We start from the raw sequence: 22,013 nt of genomic DNA on the forward strand, positions 1-22,013 counted from the left end.
CATGACAGGTGCTCTTCTCTTTATTTGATTGAACCAGTCTTCGACAATGCAACAGAGTAAGGTTTGTATCACACAGTACATATAGTTTAAATCTAAGTTTCACAATCAGAAGCGTGTGGATACGAGACCTGCACACAGAAGCTTGATGCACATGGTCACCGTGAGGTTGAAATGTGAGAACAAGAGGAGAGACAGGCAGGAAGTGTGATGGAATCATTGCTAACTTTCATTTCTCTTAGATTCTTTTTGAAACAACTCAGTGAACAGGATAACACTAACAGCATCCGACAATGTTTCTCAGTTTAGGAGAAAAATATATATTATATTATGAGGTGCCGGTTTCCCAACACCCAAACATCTCAATGTCAAGTATAATACAGTATGTAACATTGTCTACAGTAGCTGTGGGAGTGCAGTGGTGGAGGAAAAAAAACAAAAACAACATAGATTAATAACACACAGACAAATCCATACTTGCAAAATACATTCCTCTGCACTTGGTCATGGTGAAGGAAGGTGGAGAAGCCAGAGCTGCTAGTGTACTCTTTTTGCTTCAGCACATTACTTTTGGTTCTATGGTCAATGGGAATGTTCTAGAAGAATACTGATTGCATGATAAGTACAGTAGCTCTGACCTATACCCCTATTACCCTGCGCTCTGACAGACCGCCGCCTGACTCGTGTAAGGAATAATACATTGCCATTTGTGAATAAAAAGGACTAAGGGTTGACACACGTGCCAAAAATAGCAGATAATAAGCAGGAATACTTGACTGGGATTAAACAAGATGTCAAAACTGGCCCTTTCCAGGTGAAGCCCAGCCTGGGAAACCTTGCTAACGCTAATGCCAGTCTGCTAGAAGTGCTTGAATGATAAAGGAGCAGGAGAAAGGTTAGAAGGGCTGGAATGAAGAGGAGTGGATGTTTACTGCACTGGTACCACGCGCATGGTGTTGGTGTAACCGGAGCCTGGACGCCAGCCGGTAAGCACGATAACGACATCGCCGGTCTTGAAAAATCCTCGAGCCTTGCCTAAGTAACACAGAGTGAAAAAGGTTAGAGAGGAAAAAAAGTCAAAGAAAACAAACTTCAAACAGGCTGGAAGCTGTTGAAGAAAAAAACTTTGACATTTGATCTTGGTGTGACCTTGACCCTGTTTGGATCAGATTCCAAAAATCTAAATCAGGTCATCTGCTGGTTACAATGATAATACCATATAAATCCTACACACTAAATTAATTATAAATTAATTCCCTAGTTAATTCCAGTAGAGACAATTTTTTCCTTTCCAAGGACATTTTGTCCTTGTGATCATCTGTCTCATCTTAGACGATCACAGACAGCACAACTTGCAGGTGTGAACCTGTCTGTGATGCAATCACTCAAACCAATTGTGAAGGGAGTCAGAGACGCATAGTGTAGCGTGAACAGCACCACACACACACACACACACACATTCCAGTGTTATCTGATGACAAACATTTTGATCAAGTTTCAGGTGGGCTCTGAATTGCCACCGTGTGGTGAGGCAAACTTGGCAGCCTTTCAACTGACCACCAGTGAGACATTTAATAATTCAAAAAAAAAAAAAAAAAAAAAAAACCTTGTGAACGGAGATCCATTTCAGCTGTGATCCTTTTGTGATCAGATCATCCAATACAGAAGTTAATACCAGGTCTTAACAACCTTCACCTCTAATGTGAATGTCAAGTTTAAGGAAGACCATGCTGAATATTTGTTTTCCAAACCTGGATTACTCACTAGTGCTTTGTTGCACAACAAAGTCACTGAGGAGATTGAAAATGTTAAGAGCTTCTTATTCTAATGACCTCCTTCTGAATCTGATCTGAACGTTAAAGCCGCAAGAAAGCTAAATCCGTGATTGCTTTTTAGTGAGATTAATATTGGGCTTGTGGATACACATGTGCATGAATAACAAATGTGACTACTTTTCCAGAATGTTTCCTCATTTGCTGCAAATTGGTCTTAATCCTGAATCCTGCTTTTTTTTCTATAATCTGAGCCAAGCCCCACTCAAAGTTTCACAGGAGGTAAATGTAAAAATTGTACGAATAGAAACTGGGGATAAACAAAAACTGGCCCATACAACTGAAAAAAATCCAAGGATTTTTTTTTCAGTGCATCTAGCATTAATCCTAGTTCCTCAGGATGCAACATCTGATTTAAATGCATCTAATACCATGAGGAGCTTGAATATATTATTTAGCTGATAGTGAGTTGAACCTGGTGTCACTGAAGACGTTCAGTGCCTCCAAGAATAAAAGGGGCTTTAAATATCAACAAGTCTTCTAGTGTCCTCTTACCGACATCCATGGCAAAGTTGACTCGGAGGTCAACATCCTCAGCCCAGACGTCGTTAGGGGGTTTGTTGTAGAACACGGGGAAGATGCCGCGGTACAAGTGTGCCTGGCGGGCCGTCTGCCCATTACGTGTCACTGCGATGATGGGAGCGCGGGGGCGGTACCGGGAAAGCAAATGAGCAGACCTGGAAATGAACAGAAAAATACTATATGACTATGGGGTTAGGGTTACGGTGAATAAAATAAAACGCAGAAACCTGTGACTTAATTTATATCCTGAACTACTATCAGATTGTTACAGAAAAATCAGATTGTTATAGAAAATTAAACAACTGATAAATCAGAATCACAATTTCAACAGTACTGTGGTATAGTGGTATAAATGAGGTAAAAAACATGAGGTTAAAATACAGTGAAAGTCAAGGACAGCTAAAATTAGCAACACACACACACACACACACACACACACACACACACACACACACACACACACACACACCTCAAGGGCAAAGTGAATGAACTTTCATAAAAAGTCTGTTGACACTTAAAGCAGAAATCATCCTAGTCTAAACAGTACTGTGTACTCTGCCATTTTCCAGTCAGAGTTGGGCAATATGGCAAAACAATCAGATCACTAACTTTATCCATAATACTCAGAAAAGCACATTGTGAAATGTATATTGCCATACTGCCCAGCCCTATTCACAGCCATACATTATTACTCAAACATTCAGGGGTAGGACAGAGGAAGAAAGATTCCTGTTTGTCTAGTGAATGTATAATTTCCTTCTATACATTTTACAGAGAGCTAACACATGTATGCCTCACATAGTCTCCTTATCTGCTCTTTCATTTGTCCGTGCTTTAGGTCTAGGGTAGCCCTGGGGTAATATAGCGGAAATGCTATAGACAAGGGTATTTGGACATGCAGGTGGTAAATCTGCATTACTGTCCATGATTTTAAACAGATATAAAAATGTATTTGCATTGCTAGAATGAAGTGAATCTCTATAACATATTCTAGGAGCCTGATTTTTTAAATATATTGACCATCACCTGACCTTGGTTTATATCTTTAAACCACTGACATATACACTAAGTTTTAAAAGTGCAAAGTGTTTCTCAACCTTTAATTATCATTTCGAATACTTTACAAAAAGTGATAATATAGCACAAGCCTATTATAAATGATTTTATCCGCACAGTAAAATGGGAGATGAGTCGATCGACACATGAATATGGAATAATTTCCCTCTTTCCCTCAATTTCACATACTCTCAACTTAACTCGAATTTTTTTTTTAAATGGTAGATCATTACTAGGAAAAAATCAGTATCAAAATCAATATAATGCAGTATTCCTGTGCAATGGACTGCACTAGTTTGTGCTTTAAGCTTTTCATCCCAAAGATTAGTGCAATCCCCAAGCCAATTAACAAAAAAAAGAAAAAACATCCCTGGTAATTATGATTTAAAAAAAGGACACAAATGGCTATCCAGCCAGCATAATGAGCATACTGAGTACTTGGGCATCCTAGCACCTGCTTCCTCCCTTCGTGCCCTAGCCGTCTCCTCTTACCTGCCGGTCTTGGTGAGAACAATTATAGCACTGGCGCAGCATTTGAAGGCGGACTCGACGGCCCCAATGGCTACGGCCTCTGAGGGGTCCTGGCTTAGTTTCGTGGAGCGCCTCAGCTCCTCAAACAGCTGCCGGTGGAACATGGCTGCTTCTGCCTCCCTGGCAATCTAAGTGTGTGTGAGGGAAAGGACACAGTGCCACCCAGTGGAGGGAGGTGGAGTGGGAAAGGGAGGGGTTATAACAAATCAGTCACACCACCAATAGCACTCGCACCGCCCGAGTGAGAGAGAGAGAGAGAGAGAGATGTGCAAAATGTTTACATCATGGCTTCTGGCAAACCAGTCAACTAATAATTTGATTTAGATCTGTGGTGCAGGTCACCAAACTGTAACATTTGCGTCTCTCTCTCTCCCCATCTCTCAAGCTCCCTGTCTGTCCCTGCTCTACACTTCCTGGCTGCAGTTGTCCTTCAGATCTTAACCTCCTGCCTACCTGCCGGAGCCAGTGAGCACTATGAAAGCGGAGGCGAGGATTTTAAACGAAGCCTCCACGGCTCCGATGGCGATGGCCTCAGCAGGCTCGGTGGAGTACGCTGTGCAGCGGCGCAGGTCCTCAAACACCTGCCGGTGGAACATGGCCGCCTCGGCCTCACGAGCGATCTGACACGACCATGTAGCAAGCACATGAGGCAGAGGCATTGAGAAAGGGGAGAAAGAGAGAGAGAAAGAGAGAGAGAGAGAAAGAAAGAGCGAGCAGGTGGCAAACAAAGATGGGTGCAGACAAGGAGACAGGGCAGGCAAAGAAGTAAAGCAAAAGGAGAAGTACAACAAGAGACAATGTTGTAAATAAAGATACACAAGACAGAATTAGTGCAAGTGTTAGATCACAGAATACAGATCACAGAAGGTAGAAGAGTCAGGAGGACAAAAACAAAAATGGCTATGTTAAAACTGATCCCAGATTCACATGGCTTTAGTCAGTCATGCAAGAATCATTAACAATCATTATAAAACAATCATTCAAACACCAATCGTGGTTTATAAATCACGATTAATTTTGGTTAATTCCTTACTAAATCATAGTTGACCTCAAACATAAGCAAAGATGATTGAGGTTCAGAACTCAAAAAGGGTTATTGATGCTGAATGGAGGTGAAACATGCACGTCTTGTAGAAAGACAACAGCCAGTTAGAAGTTGTTTAATGAGTTAGCAAACACAGGGTTAGTCCACTGTTCATGACTAGAGCTTTTAAGCAGTGTTAGGAAAAGGAAGGGAAAATGAGAAGAGACAGACGCAAGACTGCAGAAGACAAACACCATGACAAACATTTATATGACCCTGCTCTTAAAATGAAACCAAATAACTGTGTTGGAGATTAATGTTAATAAAGCTGTAAGCCTGACTAAATTGCCAGTCTAATGACTAAATTGCCAGTTCACAGCTAATGAGGCCTCAGCATGTACATCACGCTCCCTTTGGACTGCGTGTGTGACTCAGCAGTCTGAGAGAGTGCAGCATTGAGTGAACAATAGAAAGCAGACAATGCTGACAAAGCCAAACAAATTCTGGCAGCATGCAGCAATGTTAGGAACAAAGACAGCAAATCCATTCTGCTACTCATAACCCGAAATCATCTATCAGCTGCCAATATAGTTCTTAAGCTTTCTTTGGAATCTGACCCTACTGTAACAGCAAAAATCACATGAATAAAAATCAAAATGAAAAAAAGTATATATATTAATAAGTAGTGCATGTACCATGTGCTGTGTGCGCACTGCTTCCAGAGGGTAGTCTCCCTTTGCTGTCTCTCCACTCAACATGATGCAGTCAGCCCCATCCAGAACAGCGTTAGCCACATCGCTGCCCTCTGCACGCGTGGGACGGGGCTTCTTGATCATGCTCTCCAACATCTGGAAACAGAGGACAGGAAAAATGTTATGCATCACTTTTCATGTTCTTGAGCATGGGAAAACATCCTGTCTGCACAGATGAAACAAGAAAAACAGAACCTGAGTATCTCTGAAACACTCACACCTATAAATGACAAAACAAAACAAAAAAAATGCCAACAATTAAACCCTAACCTGTGTGGCACAAGTGATTGGCTTGCCAGCTCTATTGCAACGTCCAATCATCATCTTCTGGGCGAGGAAGACCTTCTCCGTGGGGATCTCAATACCCAGGTCACCACGGGCAACCATGATGCCATCGCTGGCCTCCATTATCTCATCAAACCTGCAAGCAACAGCAACAGCAACAATTCTACGATTTCTGCAGTTATCAAATACGAGAATTAAAATATTCCAGCTAATGGAAATGCGTGCTAAAGCTGGCAGGAAAAATTGACCTATTGGGGAAAAAAAAAAAAAAATAATAATAATAATAATAAATTCAAATTTTGATTGCATTGCACAATGTACTCCTTCCTTGTGGGAGTGATGGGAAAATAATCAGTGATGGGGTGGTGTGAGGCGGCCCAACATGAAAAGGAAATACTGTTACCTCCCCAGAGTTGAATAATTAGCTATTACCAGCATGTCCAGAGGTTTTTTTTTTACCCCACTTTAACTTGCGAGGATTACCATTTACATTTATTAAAGAATGACGTATACTTATTATCCGTTTATTATCAGTCATAGAAAATTAATCAACCAATGACCAATCAGAATACAGAATACAGCATATTTCTGTACAAAGCTAAAATTAAGTTCTATAAGAATACTGAAATTATGGATAGAAGCCCATATTTTGCCCTTTTATCACTCACCTACGGACTCCTTCATGGTTCTCCAGCTTGCTGATGATCTTGATGTTCTTGCCCTTCTCTCCTAGCACCTTCCTGACCTCGTGGACGTCAGCTGCTTTGCGGATGAATGAGGCGAAGACCATGTCGACTCCCATTTCCACTCCAAACTGCAGGTCCTTAATGTCCTTCTCAGACACGGCGGGCAGGTCCACGGCTGCCCCAGGCAGGTTGACACCCTTCTTGCTGCCCAGCATACCGCCGTTCTCAATCTCGCACATCAGGTAGTCAGAGCCTATTAGAAATCACAGAGCTAGATTATCAGGTGTGGCCTTTCCTTTAAAATCGCATATCATATTTACATGACTGTAAACCAGAAACCGAGGACTGGAATACATAAACATGCATACTGGCATATATACTCTATACTTTTATACTCTCTTTTTTGTCCATTTTATTTTTAATTCTAACTCTTAAGATTTGAAATATGAAAGCTTTACACTCACCAATCTCTTGGACTTGGAGAGAGATGAGGCCATCATCGATGTAGATCTTGCTGCCCACCTCCACCACCTTAGTGATGTTCTTGTAGTCCAGCCAAAGGGTGTTCTCATCACAGTGCTCCATGAAGGCATCGTCCAGCGTCAACTTGATCTGGTTTCCCTTCTTCAGCTCCACTTCAGCAGTGCCACTCTGTCACACACAGACATAAAGAGAACTTTAGTATTATTTATATTAGGGTTTTGTGAGCATTACATCAGCATCATAACATCCCATTCAGCTTTCTGTAAATCAAAGTGTAATGTATGTACCCCTTTGATGAGTCCAGTTCTGATCTCCGGGCCCTTGGTATCCAGGGCGATGGCTATAGGTCGGTAGTGGATGCTGCCTGCTTCAAAGCTCTCACAAGCCTCACGAACATTCTTTATGGTATCACCATGATACTGTAAACACACACACACACACACACACACACGCACGCACAACTTAATTACATCATAACACTGATTCTACACCTGAGAACACCAGACTGATTAACATGAGAGGATAAAGTAGTAAAGACTATATTCTAGAGAAGCAGAGCTAAGCACATACAATCACTAGTCAAGTACCAGGACTGCAATATATTCTGCAATATTGGCTTTTGCAATACATTTTTATTCTGTTCTACAAACAATTCAAAGTGACTCCAGATTCCTGACAAGTTTCCTGTGTGAGTTTATCAGCAAAAGGTCAAATTATTGCACAATCATAACACAAACATCATCTGTTTGTTTTAATATATTATAAGGTATATAACAATAGCTTAGATTTACAGTATATTGTTGCACTATTATGCCATTCTTCTGGGAAGGCTTTCAACTAGATTTTGGAGAGTGGCTGTGGGGATTTGTGCTCATTAAGCCACAAGCGAGATCATGTCCTGATGTCAGACGAGGAGGCCTAGGGTGCAGTCGACAGTCCAATTCGTGCTAAACGTGTTCAGTGGGGGTGAGGTCAGGGCTCTGTGCAGGACACTTGGGTTCTTATACTCCATATTTGGCACACCATGTCTTCATGGATGTTGCTTTGTGCACTAGGGCATTGTCATGCTTGGGCCCCTTAGTTCCAGTGAAGGGAAACTGTAATGCTACAGTACATAAAGATATTCTGTACAATTGTGTGCTTTCAACTGTGTGTGTTGAACAGTTTGGGGAAGAACCACCTATTGGTGTAATGGTCAGGTGTCCACAAACTTTTGGCCATATAGTGTAGTATCATCTAACTAACTTGCGAGACTGTTTGCCTTTTGCTGTAGCTCTGGAGGCAGAAAATCAAGAATACTGTTTAACAAAACATTCTTACTTTAGTTACATTGCAACACTGGAATACTGACAATGAAATATTTTCTGTTATCTAGATAGATTTTTCACTGGCGCTCTGTCCTTCAGGATTGTTTTTCGCCCCCCAACTTTCAACCTAATTGGCTGAGAGGTAAAAAGCGATTGACGTCACTTGGTGCTTTTCTGAAAAGTAAAATTTGTAAGTGCAAAAGCAGTAATAGGACAACAAATGCTATCCAGATGGAAGGACCGAGCTTTTGATCTCTGTGATCACCAACATCATCTAATTCAGTTCCACCTTCTTTTGATCTATTAGTGTTAGACAGGAGTTTCTATCAGTTACATCAAGCTTTGAATGTGACCCGATGGCCAAGATGATCATCAGCATCAAAGCATCATGAACATTTGCACTGGTCTGACAGCTATTCTGCCATTTTGGCTAGAAAGTAGGTTTGGCAGTAGGAAAACTGCAGAATACCTGGAGAGAAAATCATTTCAGTATACACTAAATTAAGTGAAATATGATATTAACTGTTTTCAGACATTGTAAGTCTAAGTGAGGAAAGGAATTTATAGGGATTTATAGAGACTGAAAGAAAGCTCATCATTTCTACTAAAAGAAAATTGGGAACGGTTGTTTCTAAAATGCTAAAACGGTTGTTTCTAAAATGCTAGATAAAAAAACAGAAAAGGCTTGTTCAGACCACTACTGTAAGAGAGCCTCACCCTTTACACACACACACACACACACCCCCACAGTACAGGATTTTGTTTGAGGGAGATAAGGCTCGGCTCAGACTGTTTGATGAGTTATTAATAGTGACAGTGCTCTCTAGTTTATTGGTCACCATGACCTTGTCATCTTTATCACAATCACGTGAATGACACCGTGACTGTCTATGATCTTTGAGCCCAAGCACAGTAGAGCTCGTTCGGTCACTGTCTAAGTACTAGATAATTCTGTGGTGTCACATAGATAAGGGAAAGGCAAAACCAAGGTCGAAAGAGAAGCTCCGAACCTCATGTGAACCGTGGGAGAAGTTCAAGCGAGCAATGTTCATTCCTGACTTGATCATCTCCTTCAGCATTTCCACTGAGCGGGAGGCTGGCCCTGCAACAAGAAAAACATACATATACCTCATATATAAGCACAGGATGCAACGTCAGCAAAGCATCAACTTGATATACTGATGCACAACTGATACTTGTTAGCCTACAGTATTTTACATAAGGAATAAAAGATGTCGCTATTGGAAACATCCTTGCAGCTGGCACTACTGTTCAAGCTAGTGTTACAGAAAATTAATCAACACCTGCTGGATTGAGCATTTAAAGCTCTCTAATAACATGCAACATGAATTAAAGGTTAATATATTAGACAACAGACCGATGGTGCAGATGATGCCAGTGTTACGGGCAGTGGTGGGCTCAGAGTCGATGTCCAGCAGACACATGTGCTCCAGGAAGGTGTCGGCCATGGCAGCGTTCAGCTGCTGCGTCTGGATGAAGGCAGAGCCCAAGTCCTGAGTCTTAGTGTGCGGCATGGTGAGAGCAGAGTTGCCTGGTGATATCCTTGAGATAAATAGGTAGAGATAGACAGAGTGATAGAGCGATTAGACGAGGGGCATGACAACAAGCATGAGGTTTGGTCCAAAGGTGTGCAGTCATTGGTGGTGATAAAGTCTCTGTAAATCTCTCCATCCGCACATGTAAAATAATTATATGTAACATGACTAGGGATATAGTAATATTCAGTCATAGCTGGGGAACAGACACACTGGACAGACACATTGGACAGGAAATATTTTATTTTTGAGAAACTATACATGAAATCAAAAATACCAGATAACAGGATCCTTCTTACACAGTAAGCACTTAATTGGCATTATTAATTTATGTCAGTAGCTGAACTGGAGTGAAGAATGATTAGAAATTTGGATTAAAATTCTATTTTCCATGCCTAATTTAGACTACAGTACGTAGAGGACTTTATGAATTTTTAGGAGCATGAATGGCTGCAACTGAGAACCATTTTGTTTCGGGCTTGGAAAAATAGAATTAAACTAGAAATATTACACAACATCCATTACAAAGGACCTTCGACCCATTTATTCAATAAACTAATTTCCGGTTTAATTTTTTTTTTTTCATTGCTTGGACAGGTGACATTTTCAACTGCTGACAATTTTAATTTTGAATTTTAATTCGTGAGGCTTATTTGCCAGCTGGCAGCCGCCTCGTTCATTAAACTGTGATCCGTTGATAAGCGCAGTGCACTTTATTGTTGCTGAAATATCTTGTGCTTAAACAGTGCCTCATTCCAGAAAAGCAGTTAACGTATTCTTTTATCATTTGCAATTAATAAGAATCAAGACCCAGAAAATTTTGCATGTATACAAAGCAGTAATAAACAGCAGCAAAACAATTTAGAAAGACAAATAAATTACTACTAAAACCCAACTGTCTATTTTTTTTTTTTCTCCCCCCTTCCCAACAGAGATGGTGTCAATCAATATCGTTACATTCATGTGAAAGCCTGCATAAATACAGCTTTTTATCTTCATGTGATGCATCTATGAAATATCAGTGACCACATAATATTTCCAAAAGTAGAATATCGGTGTTCTCAGACTGGAAAGCTGAGACATAAAGTATGTCTTACAAATATTTTATTTTTAAATCTTGCGAAGTCTTTCAAAGATGGGTACTTGTATTTTTATTACATCTATAATGGTATTTAATTGCAATCCTGTATTGCCATCAGTCTCGTATCTCTCAATATCACGTTTCGCCATCTTGTCCGGAAGGAAGTGCAAAATTGCAAAATTAAACTTGTATGTGCTAACCCTCATGTGCTCTACATTCTACCATCACTTACAGTAACTCCACCGTGCTTCAGTAACTGCCAGAAGGTGTGGGGTAAATTTTATTTTATTTTTTTTTATTTTGTGTAATATTAAAGGGTACCAGTTTAGAGAGATAGGAACTCTTTACTGCTATCACACGTTCCCATGTTTGGAATGCAACCAGAAATAATTATTCTGCCAAACCACAGAGTCTTAGGTCGAGACACTGCCATTTTCTATGCCAAAGACAGGCTTTTGCTTTCGGGATTATATAATTATGCCTTTGTGGCTTATCTCCTGAACCAGCATGGCTATTAATAGTACAAATCAATAGTGCAAGCTAATGTTCTACAGTGAAGGTTATGAGACAGGGCACACTGACTAAACATTTTCAGCTCCCATGATGACTATGGAAAATTAGCGAGTATTTAAATCTCTGTGAAGGGTGACTTTATGTAGCTACAGTCTTTACATTCTCCTGACAATGTCACTGGTCATGAAGCGTCATGTTTGCATCCTTAACAAGAAGGCTGAAGAAAATAGCTAAGATTTCTAAAATGTGGTCTTTTCTCCTTGCACACAAAGACATTACTGGAGTCTTCGTTTTCACGCTATGAAGTGTTTAAATAGCAAGAGATTTTTATAACATTTCTGTATTCCCCTCTACTGTACTTTCCTCAGTTTATTCACTGTTTCTACACCTCTTTATTTTTCTTATTCTGTCTAGGATTTGGAAAAGAGTAGCACATGCCACTGCACTGAAGTGCTTTGCACCACCCTGAAATATATGGATCAATTGTAGCATTTAAACAAATCAAATGAAAAGTTCACTTTACAGAACCAAATATCTTTATGGCAGCATAATTGCTACATTTAAGCACATGGCTGTGAGATTACACAAGAAAGCATGCCCAACACACATGTCCAGGGCATGAGCATGTCGTGCCCTGTGCTTCAGAGATCAAAGAGTCAGTCCAGACTTTCCGGAAATTTCCATGGCCGCCTGCAGTGCTACAGTGTGTGTGTTTTGAGGAGTACAGTGTTACACATGAAAGGAATACAGTGAGGGTCAGTACAACAAGTGGTGAAGAAGAGTGAGTCCTTTCAGCAGGTCACATGATACATGGCTCAATAACTGCTGGACACGATCAGCAAGAATATTCAACAAACAGAAGCAAAACCAGAAAACCTTTCCCATGCATGCAGCCATCTTGTGAGCTGGACTTACCGTCTCATTGACCAGTCCAGCAGAAGAACTGGACATTAGCTCTAGCATACACCTATACTGCCATATCTCCAGGTACACACACACACACACACACACACACACACACACACACACACACAGAGCATGTGAATACCAGACTTGACCTAGAAGCAATGCATACGCACAGCGAGGTAACACCTCACACATGTCTCTTTAATGACATGTGAGACATGACAAACAACACGTTACTTATATTGATATTAAATAAAGGTTTAGATTAGGCTTGTGTGATACTGATATTTCCCCCGATAGCTTAGTAAACTGAGACAGAAAAACAAGCCACCATTTTAGGTTTAAAGAGTATAGGGGAGGGTGTAATATTACAACTGATAATACAAACTGTGGCACTCATGAAAACTGGATGGTGGATTTGTCAGTGATTCTGCAGTAATGTGCAGTAAACATTTAAAAAACTTCATTTTCCAATATAATCTTTCTATAAATTAGTTGTCTAAAATGTTCATGTGGCCGACATTTTCTATTTATTTATTTATTCACTTTCTATTTATCATCACTGTTAACATTATTCGTAACATGTTAGATTTGATGGCTTAAATTTGTAGTTAGAGTAGGGGTCATTTGTACGCCTATTTAATTTTTCGGGTCAAAGCCTGACCCATTTTTCTCTTTCGGACTAAAAAAACTGAATGAGCCATTTTGGCAAAGATGTTTCAGTCGCATCCTTAACAAATAAATTTAACCGATATTTAATACGTACTTGTCTATCTTCAACTAAGTCAGACATACACCGATAGATTTTATTTCACATTATGAACTACGAAAAATATTCTGTATTTACTTTGACAGAAAGCAAGGGGCAAACTGAGAGCATGTGGGATTTGGGAAGGGGGCAGTTCTTCTAGAAAGTCTGGCAGTATTATAATACTGTAAACCTTTCTGAAATAAAAAAAAGCCAAACCTTGTTAAAATTATCGAATTTAACCGATATCAGCAGAAATGACCATTCTGAGCATAAGTGCTATGTAAATTCTCTAAAAGTAGTATAAAATTCAACAATAAATGTTTCACTGAACACATAAACTTCATTAGCTGTAGCTGCTCTTATACTAATAAGAACATTTAATTCACTTCAGTAGATTTCAGTGCCATTGTGACCAGTAGTGCTTATGACCAAGTCATTAACAACCAAGTCATCATGCTCCAGGTACACACGAGAATGTGATGGGTTTACAGAGAGTCCTGTCATGAGTCCACCCACCCACAGATTTACCTATTCAAGCTCTCTTTATTACAAGAAAGGCCCCATTTACTATTTTATGTGCTTGTCTGACTACGAGAAAATTCTGACTCATTGCAAACATTCAGTAGTCAAATAGTCAGTAGCCACACAATTTATTCCGCTGCCGCTCAGACCACGGTGGCGCAGATGGGGCTGAGTCAGTAAGCTGCTGTACGTGAGGAATCTCACATCACAACGCACACATACACACACTATGTGACTACCCTCAGATACAGTCAGGGATGAAACTCAAACCCCCCTTGCTGTGGACAGAGTCATCAGAATGCTGAGAGAGGTTTAGATATAGAATAAGCTGTTTGAAGCCTGTTTGAATGAAATTTCTATACGGTGCAGACCCTCAGCTCACTGGATGTTTTTTTTATTTCTCGCACCATTCTGTGTAAACTCTAGAGACAATCCCAGGAGATCAGCAGTTAACAATGCCGTGGTTAAAGTCACAGAGCTCACATTTTTCCCCCCCATTCTGATGCTTGATGTGAACATTAACTGAAGCTCTTGACCTGCATTTGCATGATTTTATGCAAACAGACTGCACAGAGTTTGGGGTGCATCCAAATTCATTTTGCAGTTAGAATAAAAACAATGCAAATATTTTTTGCCAGCCTGAATGGAAACATAACCAGGGCAAGTCCTGCTTAGATCAGATTACCAGTGTCGGATGTCAGACGGAGAGGCTCTTCTATAGCAAATTAGCCTCAAATGCAGCGCTCGGCTTTTCCAACATTGCATAACACTGGCACTTTTGGCTGTTGAAAAAGACGACACCCAAGAACAAGCTCCTTTGTTACTCCAGTGTTAATGCCATTGTCTGTTAAACATTCAGCAGAAAATTAATGAATATGTGCACCAGCCTATAAGACACTGTTTCTGTGTGGATTCAGATGTTCACATTAGTTTTGAGGAAGACAAAGCAGAAACTTTTTGCGGTTGTCAGCCTGCACTGAAAGCTATTCGATCCAGAGCTATAATCTGTGAGTGTATTTCACGGACCGCCTCAGCTCGACATACTGTAAATGTAACACAAAGTACGTATGTTATATAATGTTGTATCCCTGTTCACACAAAAACACACCTATTAAATATATCGACATAAATGAATGCATTACTAGTTTTTGGCTTGTGGAGAGTTTCCACGGAGAGTGCGGAGGAAACATGGAGCACCAGACGTGTGCACAGGACTGCTTTTTGTACCTGACCACAACATTTTCTTGTTCATTTTTATTTAACGTGAGAACGGAACATGGCTTTTCTTTGTCCTGGGAGTTTCATATCTGTCTGCCAACTTCTGTTCACATGAGCGTAAAAAGCACTCGCTCCTCTAATTTTTTTTGTTGGATCCCAGAAGACGGCATGCATGATAATAAAGCAGCTCATCACCTGGGCGGTTGTTGGATTTGCTAGACAAATATGGTGGAAATGGTCACCACCCTGAAATCACTGAAGTGACCCTGTCTCCTGGCAATCAAGGCTACGAAACCACAGAGTGGCACATGAACAGCATATGGCGTTCTACGACTGCCAAATTACTCTGTGACTAAAATAAATGTACCTCACATGATCTACAAACATACCCTCTATGAACTTTATAGCATGTCTACTGACCCACGTATACACCTACTCACATACACTTCCAATAACCTTCCACACTCAAGTCCTTATCTAGTCTCGCTCCTCCATGCCTACATAAAGGCTTGCGCATGACCTTGATTTATCAAATAAATATAAATACACATACCTGTAGAGCTCCCAGCCTTTCAGTGAGCTATAAAGACACTTGGTCAGCAGAATCTTCCCGAATTGTTTCGATTTCTGTGGTGGCTTTTCCCTACCCAGGGTGCTGTAGCCTGGGAGTTTGAACCGAATGAACCTGGGATCTGCATGCTCTGCAAAGACTTGAACATGAAATCCTCTTCTCTTAAGAACGGATAAACTACGTAAGTCAATCAGGCCTTTCCTAAAGCTTTGGAACAACATGAGTCAATGGAGAGGTTAACTGGTTTGGTGTTAGCTAAGCAAGACCACCACAACCAGGTCATGTTACATACACAGGCACTAAAATAGCTAAAACAGCCTCCAATAATACTCTACGCCAGAAAGGGGACATATAGACGGAGGAGATGATAGGACAGAAGATGCTAAGTGCAGGAGGACTTCCTGATAATCCATCCTGATAATCACTCACAAACTGCGTTAATAACCGAGTGTTAATATACACTATGCCCTCATCTAATTTGACATAATAGGTAAAAAGTCCACTGTACCCTGTAGGAAAAAAGGTTTTGCACTTTTTGTTCTCTACAGAGACACCGCAGGAAGCGCACGCTCTTTTCAATCATCTCCTGCCAAAAACAAACTGAAATGAAGTCTGAGAACAACAAAAAATAACGAACAAATAAAAAAATTAAAAAACAACATTTAAAAGGACTCGTCAGAGAAGCGGCACTTTCAGGGGTTTTAGGTAAGAGACAGTTCATAGAACATGTCCACGAAGCCCTACAACAAATAATAAGAATCTAAGAAATGAGTGTGTATTAAAAGGAGGTGTATGTAGTACACATGGAATTTGTGTAATGATCATGTATTCACAAAACATGTGTGGCTTAAATATGTATATCATAATAACTACACATGTCCTCCAGCAGCATTACTCATTGGACATATGTCTGGAAATCTAAAACCCTACCCAGAAGGGATTAAATGTACATGAGGTCCTAGAGTAATTTCCCATTTTTCACGTGCTTTTCTGTGATTTTATTTTCGTCTGGATTGGCCATGTCGGTGTTTTACTATCTACAGGCCGAATTACCTACAGTTTTTTGCCAAACTCGGCGCTCGTCTGATAACTCTAGTTCGGTACACATGTCTGTGATTTCTATGCAGATGTTGCCTCACATTGGGAGGAGAAAAAAAAAAGTTTGACTGTTGCTACTTGCCTTATTTACTCTCGTAGAGTGATTGACCCTTCCCTAGATATTAAACATTTCCCGAATCGCACAACGAAAAATGGATGCTTCTTGTATACTTTGTGATTGTTTTATTGCATTTTCAAATTGTTGCTGAATCCTTCGTTCGCCACAAATAAGCCTTTCACCTGTTCATCATCTGAGCAGAATGTCTTATAATCGAATTGTATGTGTGTATTCGAGAAAGCAAATGATATTTAAAAAAATAAATAAATAAAATAAAACTCTGAAATAAGCATCAGAGTCTTTTCTCTACTCCAGTACCTCCTCAACTGTTTGGATGCCATGTTGTGAATGGAGTTTGATCACATGATGTGCGACACAAATATTCAGGTGCACAGAAAGAGAGTTTTATCACTGAGAACACAGGAAAAATAAACTAATCTACTCCTAACAGGGTTTTATATCAATTATATAAATAATACCAAAAGGTAAATCAATTTCTAAAAAAAATTCTCAGGTGGATTTTTTTTTTCTCCCCCCAAAAATTTTGCATCAATGATCCTGATGCAAAAACTGTTAGTGGCTTTGTGGGTTGGAATTTTTTTTTTTTCACCTCAAGCCTGTAATTATTCAGGATCTGCCAACGTGTTCTCTCTTTCCACCCTGTCATAATGATGACTAACACTCTGCTCTTTGGCTTGGCTTCAGGAGATGTGATTTGAGTCACTGCAGAGATACGAGGCACACTTCCACTAAGAAACGACTCAATCTTCCTGTCTTTGCTATAAGGGGGGATTTTTTTTTTTTTGCCCCCACAACATGAACATGAAAGCTGATAAATTTTTCTTGCAAATGTTTTTGAAAGCACTAACACTCCCAAATGAAGCCTGGCTGCCTGAGTGTCTGAGTTTGTACAGCTGCATGGTTGTGCACATACAACACACAAACTTCTGCTTCCTCCCTCTCATTGTGAAGAGCCAATAAAGCCTGGTTACCCAACAAGCCTTTCCTGCCAACAGAGCAAAAAAAGGGGAATGGCACATAACTCAGTTGTAGTGCCACTGCCTTAATCCAGGCCTGAGGGCTCAAATTTTAGCACAGAAAAAATGTATATGGTATAAAATGTATTTCATGATTCAATCTTTTTTGGGAGAACTAAGCTGAGTATTTAGCACAAGAGGCAGAAAAGACAAGATCCTGTTATCAGAGATCGACAACTCAAATTCATTAGCTCCGATGTGCTGCCTGGTGTCGTTGTTCCGGCCTGGAAATCTACAGCGTATTACTAGCTAGTTATTCAGTTAAACATGTTAATGTCGACTAATAAAAATGAGCAAATACTGAAAAGGGAAAGATTCTGTGTAGTCCTCAACCTCTTCTGATAATATATGCGATGACCATGTCTTTATTTTCACCCGACATCATGCTATTAGATCGAGCTTTGTTTTGCTGTTTTGTTTAAAAGAAAAAAAAAAAAAAAAAGTTAACGTGTTCAACTTAACGTAAACAACAAATATACATATTAACTAGAAAAACTGTGAAAGTCAATAGAGTGAGTTTTCTTTCTCTGAGAGGACAGAAGAAAAGAGAAACTTTTTCAGAAGCCTATTATCTAACTATTTATTACCTCTGCTACACCTATTTGTCCAGTGAGCAACTACATGACTATGCCCGGAAACACAAACTGCTTCCTGCAGATCTCCAGGTTAGTGATTCATCCATTATGGTGTTCCAATATGCAAATGCAAACCATGAAACAGCAACTTATCATTATGACATAGCAATTCTGGCCTAAAATGCTGGACTGGTATCTGATCAGAGTCAACATCTGCTTCACCGACGTATTTCACTGTACATGCTGTATAGCGACTGATATGAAATGATCCTTGCACATAAACGCAGAATAAAACCTGCAGCCACCATTCTTCTGATGTTTTGCCTTACAGAAAACAATTTACGTAGCTACAGCAGTTTGAGTACTAATGGTACAGTAAAGGCAAATATTCAGTGCAAAAAACTTGGAGTGAGTGCAGTGAATGCAAGGAGGTGATGAGAACAGGAAGAAAAAAGTGTTTCGTAACTTTACACAAACGAGAAGAATGAAACGATTGTTGAATGGGATGTGGCAAGAATCTGAGTTACATCCCCAGTAATCAGAGCAGTGCAAGGTGGAAGAGAAATAAATAATGGATGTATCAGGTTTTCCTGTACCCTTTCACCGCCCGTACAAACGTGTCGAACAGGAACGAAGCGTGCGGGACCCACAGTTTGCTGCATACACCGTACTCTTGAGGGTTAAACTAATGTGTGTTTAACCCCAAAATGGCAAATTATTAGGGAAGGAACAGATGGGTTTTGCCGCACTGGGCTCCCGAGTGGCGCAACAGAAAAACATTTACACCATCATCTGGAGATCATGAGAGCCAATCACAACGATGCCATAGCCACCCATAGCCGAGAGCCAAGGGAGCAAAGCTGGTCTCTAGCTGAGAGGAACGACGTGTCTTTCAGTCAGAGCAAAACTAACAGTCTGTGAGCTCATGTATCCCATAGGGGATACTTTCCTCCGAGCAACAGTTTGAAAAGGGGGGAGAAAAAAAAAAAAAAAAAAAAAAATGTAGTTCACGTGTCTACGCATCTCAGGAAGCACGTGTTAGACTTACCATCCCTGACTGAGTGATGGCAGAGCTGGCTGGTGGGTGAGAATTGGCAAATTACCAAAGTGGAAAAAAATAGGGTAAAAATTTAAACGAATGAATAAAAATACATTTAAAATGAATATTAATGCACCATAATGAGGTCAGTACTGGATCAGATATTTTCTGATATTCAAATATTGATTTTTTTTCTCATCAAAAATGAAAAAAGGAATCCATCACTATGCCAAATAACTTATTATTCAATACAGAAAAAAAAAAAGAACAGATTTTTAATGCACAGATTTTCCTCATCTAGTTCATGTGGTTCAAAACATCACATCAAACATTATTAGGATTATCAGGATTATTAGAACAGATGAAACTTTCTGAAGATGAACACATCATGATCTTTAGCTCCTTAAAAAAGCAGATGTATTTAGTGTTTAGGTGTTTATCTGTTAATCCCAGGGATGTTTAGGGGTGGCTCAGATTGAGCTTGTCTGTCTGATGCACAGCACTGCAGCGGATGTGTTCAAAGTCACGTTCACTCTGCGTCACATTTTCCTCTAAGTAGGGAGCAGGCTTAGTGGACTCGAGCCAAAAGACAAGGAATGCAATATTTACCCAGCGACCGCACCTACAGATTGACAAAGTGCCGTTATCACGCTGATCAATAATTTAAAAAAGAAAGAAGGAGGAAAAAAGCTGCGCAATACGACAAGCACGACATTCATCAGCCATTAGGAAGCAGACGGAGTACTGTATGCGCATGCGCAGTCTGACTAGTCAGTAAACGCTAGCATGTAGCCAGGAAATAGTAACGCAATTCCAGCAGGTTAGCTTTCATTTCAAAACAACCAGGTCACTGGGTTAACATTTTGGCTTGACAATTGATCAACCTAAAATTAAAAATCTTTTAAAAAAAAAAATTACTAGCTTCTGAAACCTGCAGTAATGTAGCATCATGGGACGAATCTCAAATAGCCCCGTATTTCCTACACAAGCGCACTACATGAGGTGTTAAATAACGGTCTGTACGCTGTTAAATAGTTCACTATTTATAAAACACAGAGCCATTTGGGATTCAGCCAATATAGGCGAGGTCGATAAGTCAGACAAATGTGACATCCATTTCTGCCAAATACTTCCGAGTTAATTCATTAGTCAAAAGCACATGATGTCGGTAGATATATCTAGGTTTATTAGCCTGAGAGGCTAAAATAACGGCTAAGTCCGTGTAGTTATAAAGCTCACCTTCTTAAATGACAGTCCTCTTGAAGTGATGCGCTGCAAAACGCCGCACGAGCGTCCTCAAGGTGATCCGCGAAATCCGCCGGCACTACTTTAAGCCACAGCACGCGGATGTATTCCTACGCAAAACGGGTGGATAGGTTCCTGCAGGAACATCTACGAAAACCTTTAAACCTCTTAAAAAGTTACTAATACAATTCACCTACACGTTAATATGTATAGAGTATATGTATATCATTTTATTAAACGTCCAACACAAAACGTGAGCGAATATTTCCAAAAAAAAAAAAAAAAGTTGGCGGAAGGTTATGCGAGACAAAAATGAAGGAAGTAAGGTTCTTCCGGCCAGCCAATCAGAAGACGAGATTTGGGCACGTTGACGTGCACGAGCAGAACACGCGTCTGATAGGAGATGCTATAAGCACTTCAAACGCTTTGCAGTTCAAACTTCTCAATTTCTATCCTTATAACACGCGTTATAAACACACAGGTTGGATATTCATCCGCGTGATACGTGCTAATGTCAGCAAGCACGTGCACCAGTGCTTAACGCTTTCCATTGCACTGTCATCATACCTTTTTTATTTCATGCAACATGAAATATACCTAGTCACTCGTAGCATGCATCAGTCCTCTATAACATGCATTACAGTGCAGTTTCCAAAATCAGTGCAAATTATTTAACTGTTGTGTGTGAATGTTGCAATGTAGCTGCAATGTAAAATCAGAATCTGAGCACTAAAACATTAAAATGTGCAGGACTGTGGGTTCTCCTGGACTAGGGCTGAGAACCTGGGCTCTCATTCCACACTGATAATCAGCTTCCTTTTTCCATGCAAACGTCCTGAGTTTATTTATGCTGCTAAAGCTCCCTCTTGTGTTCGACTGCAGCATTGCACTTGTGCAATTGTGCCCGAGCAGCCATTTTATTTTATTTCAGTTGTGTACACTGTAACTGATCATACATTTCTGCACAAGTACACACCTTTTTTTTTCCTAATCATTCAACTCCCATGGGAGACCTACTGAAGGCTATAAACATTCTTTTAAACATGAATCATTCAAGCAATCACCACTCCTTACTCATGAAATGAAGGGTGTGACATTCAGTTTATTTAAAAATGAAGCTCAGATCAGGTTCACGTAAGGTCATTTCAACCAGCGTACTTATAATCAGATAAAGGCCTCCTCCTGAAAGGATCAGATACACACATCCACTCATCTTTGTAGCTGTTGGGCCAGATATAATTGCTTATTACAAATAATATAGCAGTGTTTCGGGCAAGGCTTGATTTTTCTCAGGTAAAAGCATGTGGTTTTACTCACCTGCTTGCTGCAACTGTGCCATTGTTGCTGCTGCTCCCACTGCCCATGCTG

General features: G+C 40.1%; 1 protein-coding gene across 3 annotated transcripts; it reads right to left on the bottom strand.

Annotated features, from left to right (window-relative positions):
• Window positions 1-2: 2 nt before the first annotated feature.
• pkma (pyruvate kinase M1/2a) lies at window positions 3-20,797 on the bottom strand. 3 transcript variants are annotated; one of them, XM_026913390.3, is made up of 11 exons: window positions 20,640-20,797; window positions 9,854-10,038; window positions 9,486-9,577; window positions 7,456-7,587; window positions 7,150-7,336; window positions 6,668-6,938; window positions 5,985-6,135; window positions 5,658-5,810; window positions 3,900-4,066; window positions 2,325-2,506; window positions 3-1,032 (listed from the first exon to the last, which is right to left on the bottom strand). In XM_026913390.3, exons 2-11 carry the CDS (start codon window positions 10,008-10,010, stop codon window positions 926-928), a joined length of 1,599 nt encoding a protein of 532 aa, XP_026769191.1. In that variant the 5' UTR covers window positions 10,011-10,038; window positions 20,640-20,797; the 3' UTR covers window positions 3-925. The 3 variants fall into 3 exon arrangements, with proteins under 3 accessions (XP_026769191.1, XP_053090889.1, XP_053090890.1); XM_053234914.1 differs by lacking the exon at window positions 20,640-20,797 and adding an exon at window positions 15,576-15,829; XM_053234915.1 differs by lacking the exons at window positions 3,900-4,066; window positions 20,640-20,797 and adding exons at window positions 4,392-4,558; window positions 15,576-15,829.
• Between the last annotated feature and the right edge of the window lie 1,216 nt (window positions 20,798-22,013).

Source organism: Pangasianodon hypophthalmus, chromosome 6 (assembly GCF_027358585.1).
Source record: "Pangasianodon hypophthalmus isolate fPanHyp1 chromosome 6, fPanHyp1.pri, whole genome shotgun sequence".
NCBI classification, from domain to species: Eukaryota; Metazoa; Chordata; class Actinopteri; order Siluriformes; family Pangasiidae; genus Pangasianodon; species Pangasianodon hypophthalmus.

What these genes read in the sequence shown, in the direction of transcription:
- pkma (XM_053234914.1), bottom strand. Translation starts at nt 15,814, where the DNA reads ATGTTGTTCCAAAGCTTTAGGAAAGGCCTGATTGACTTACGTAGTTTA. An exon ending in TCTCCAAGTCCAAGAGATTG is followed by an intron (nt 6,939 to 7,149) that starts GTGAGTGTAAAG and finishes GATTTCTAATAG; the next exon opens with GCTCTGACTACCTGATGTGC. An exon ending in CAGTGCGCACACAGCACATG is followed by an intron (nt 4,067 to 5,657) that starts GTACATGCACTA and finishes ACACACACTTAG; the next exon opens with ATTGCCAGGGAGGCAGAAGC.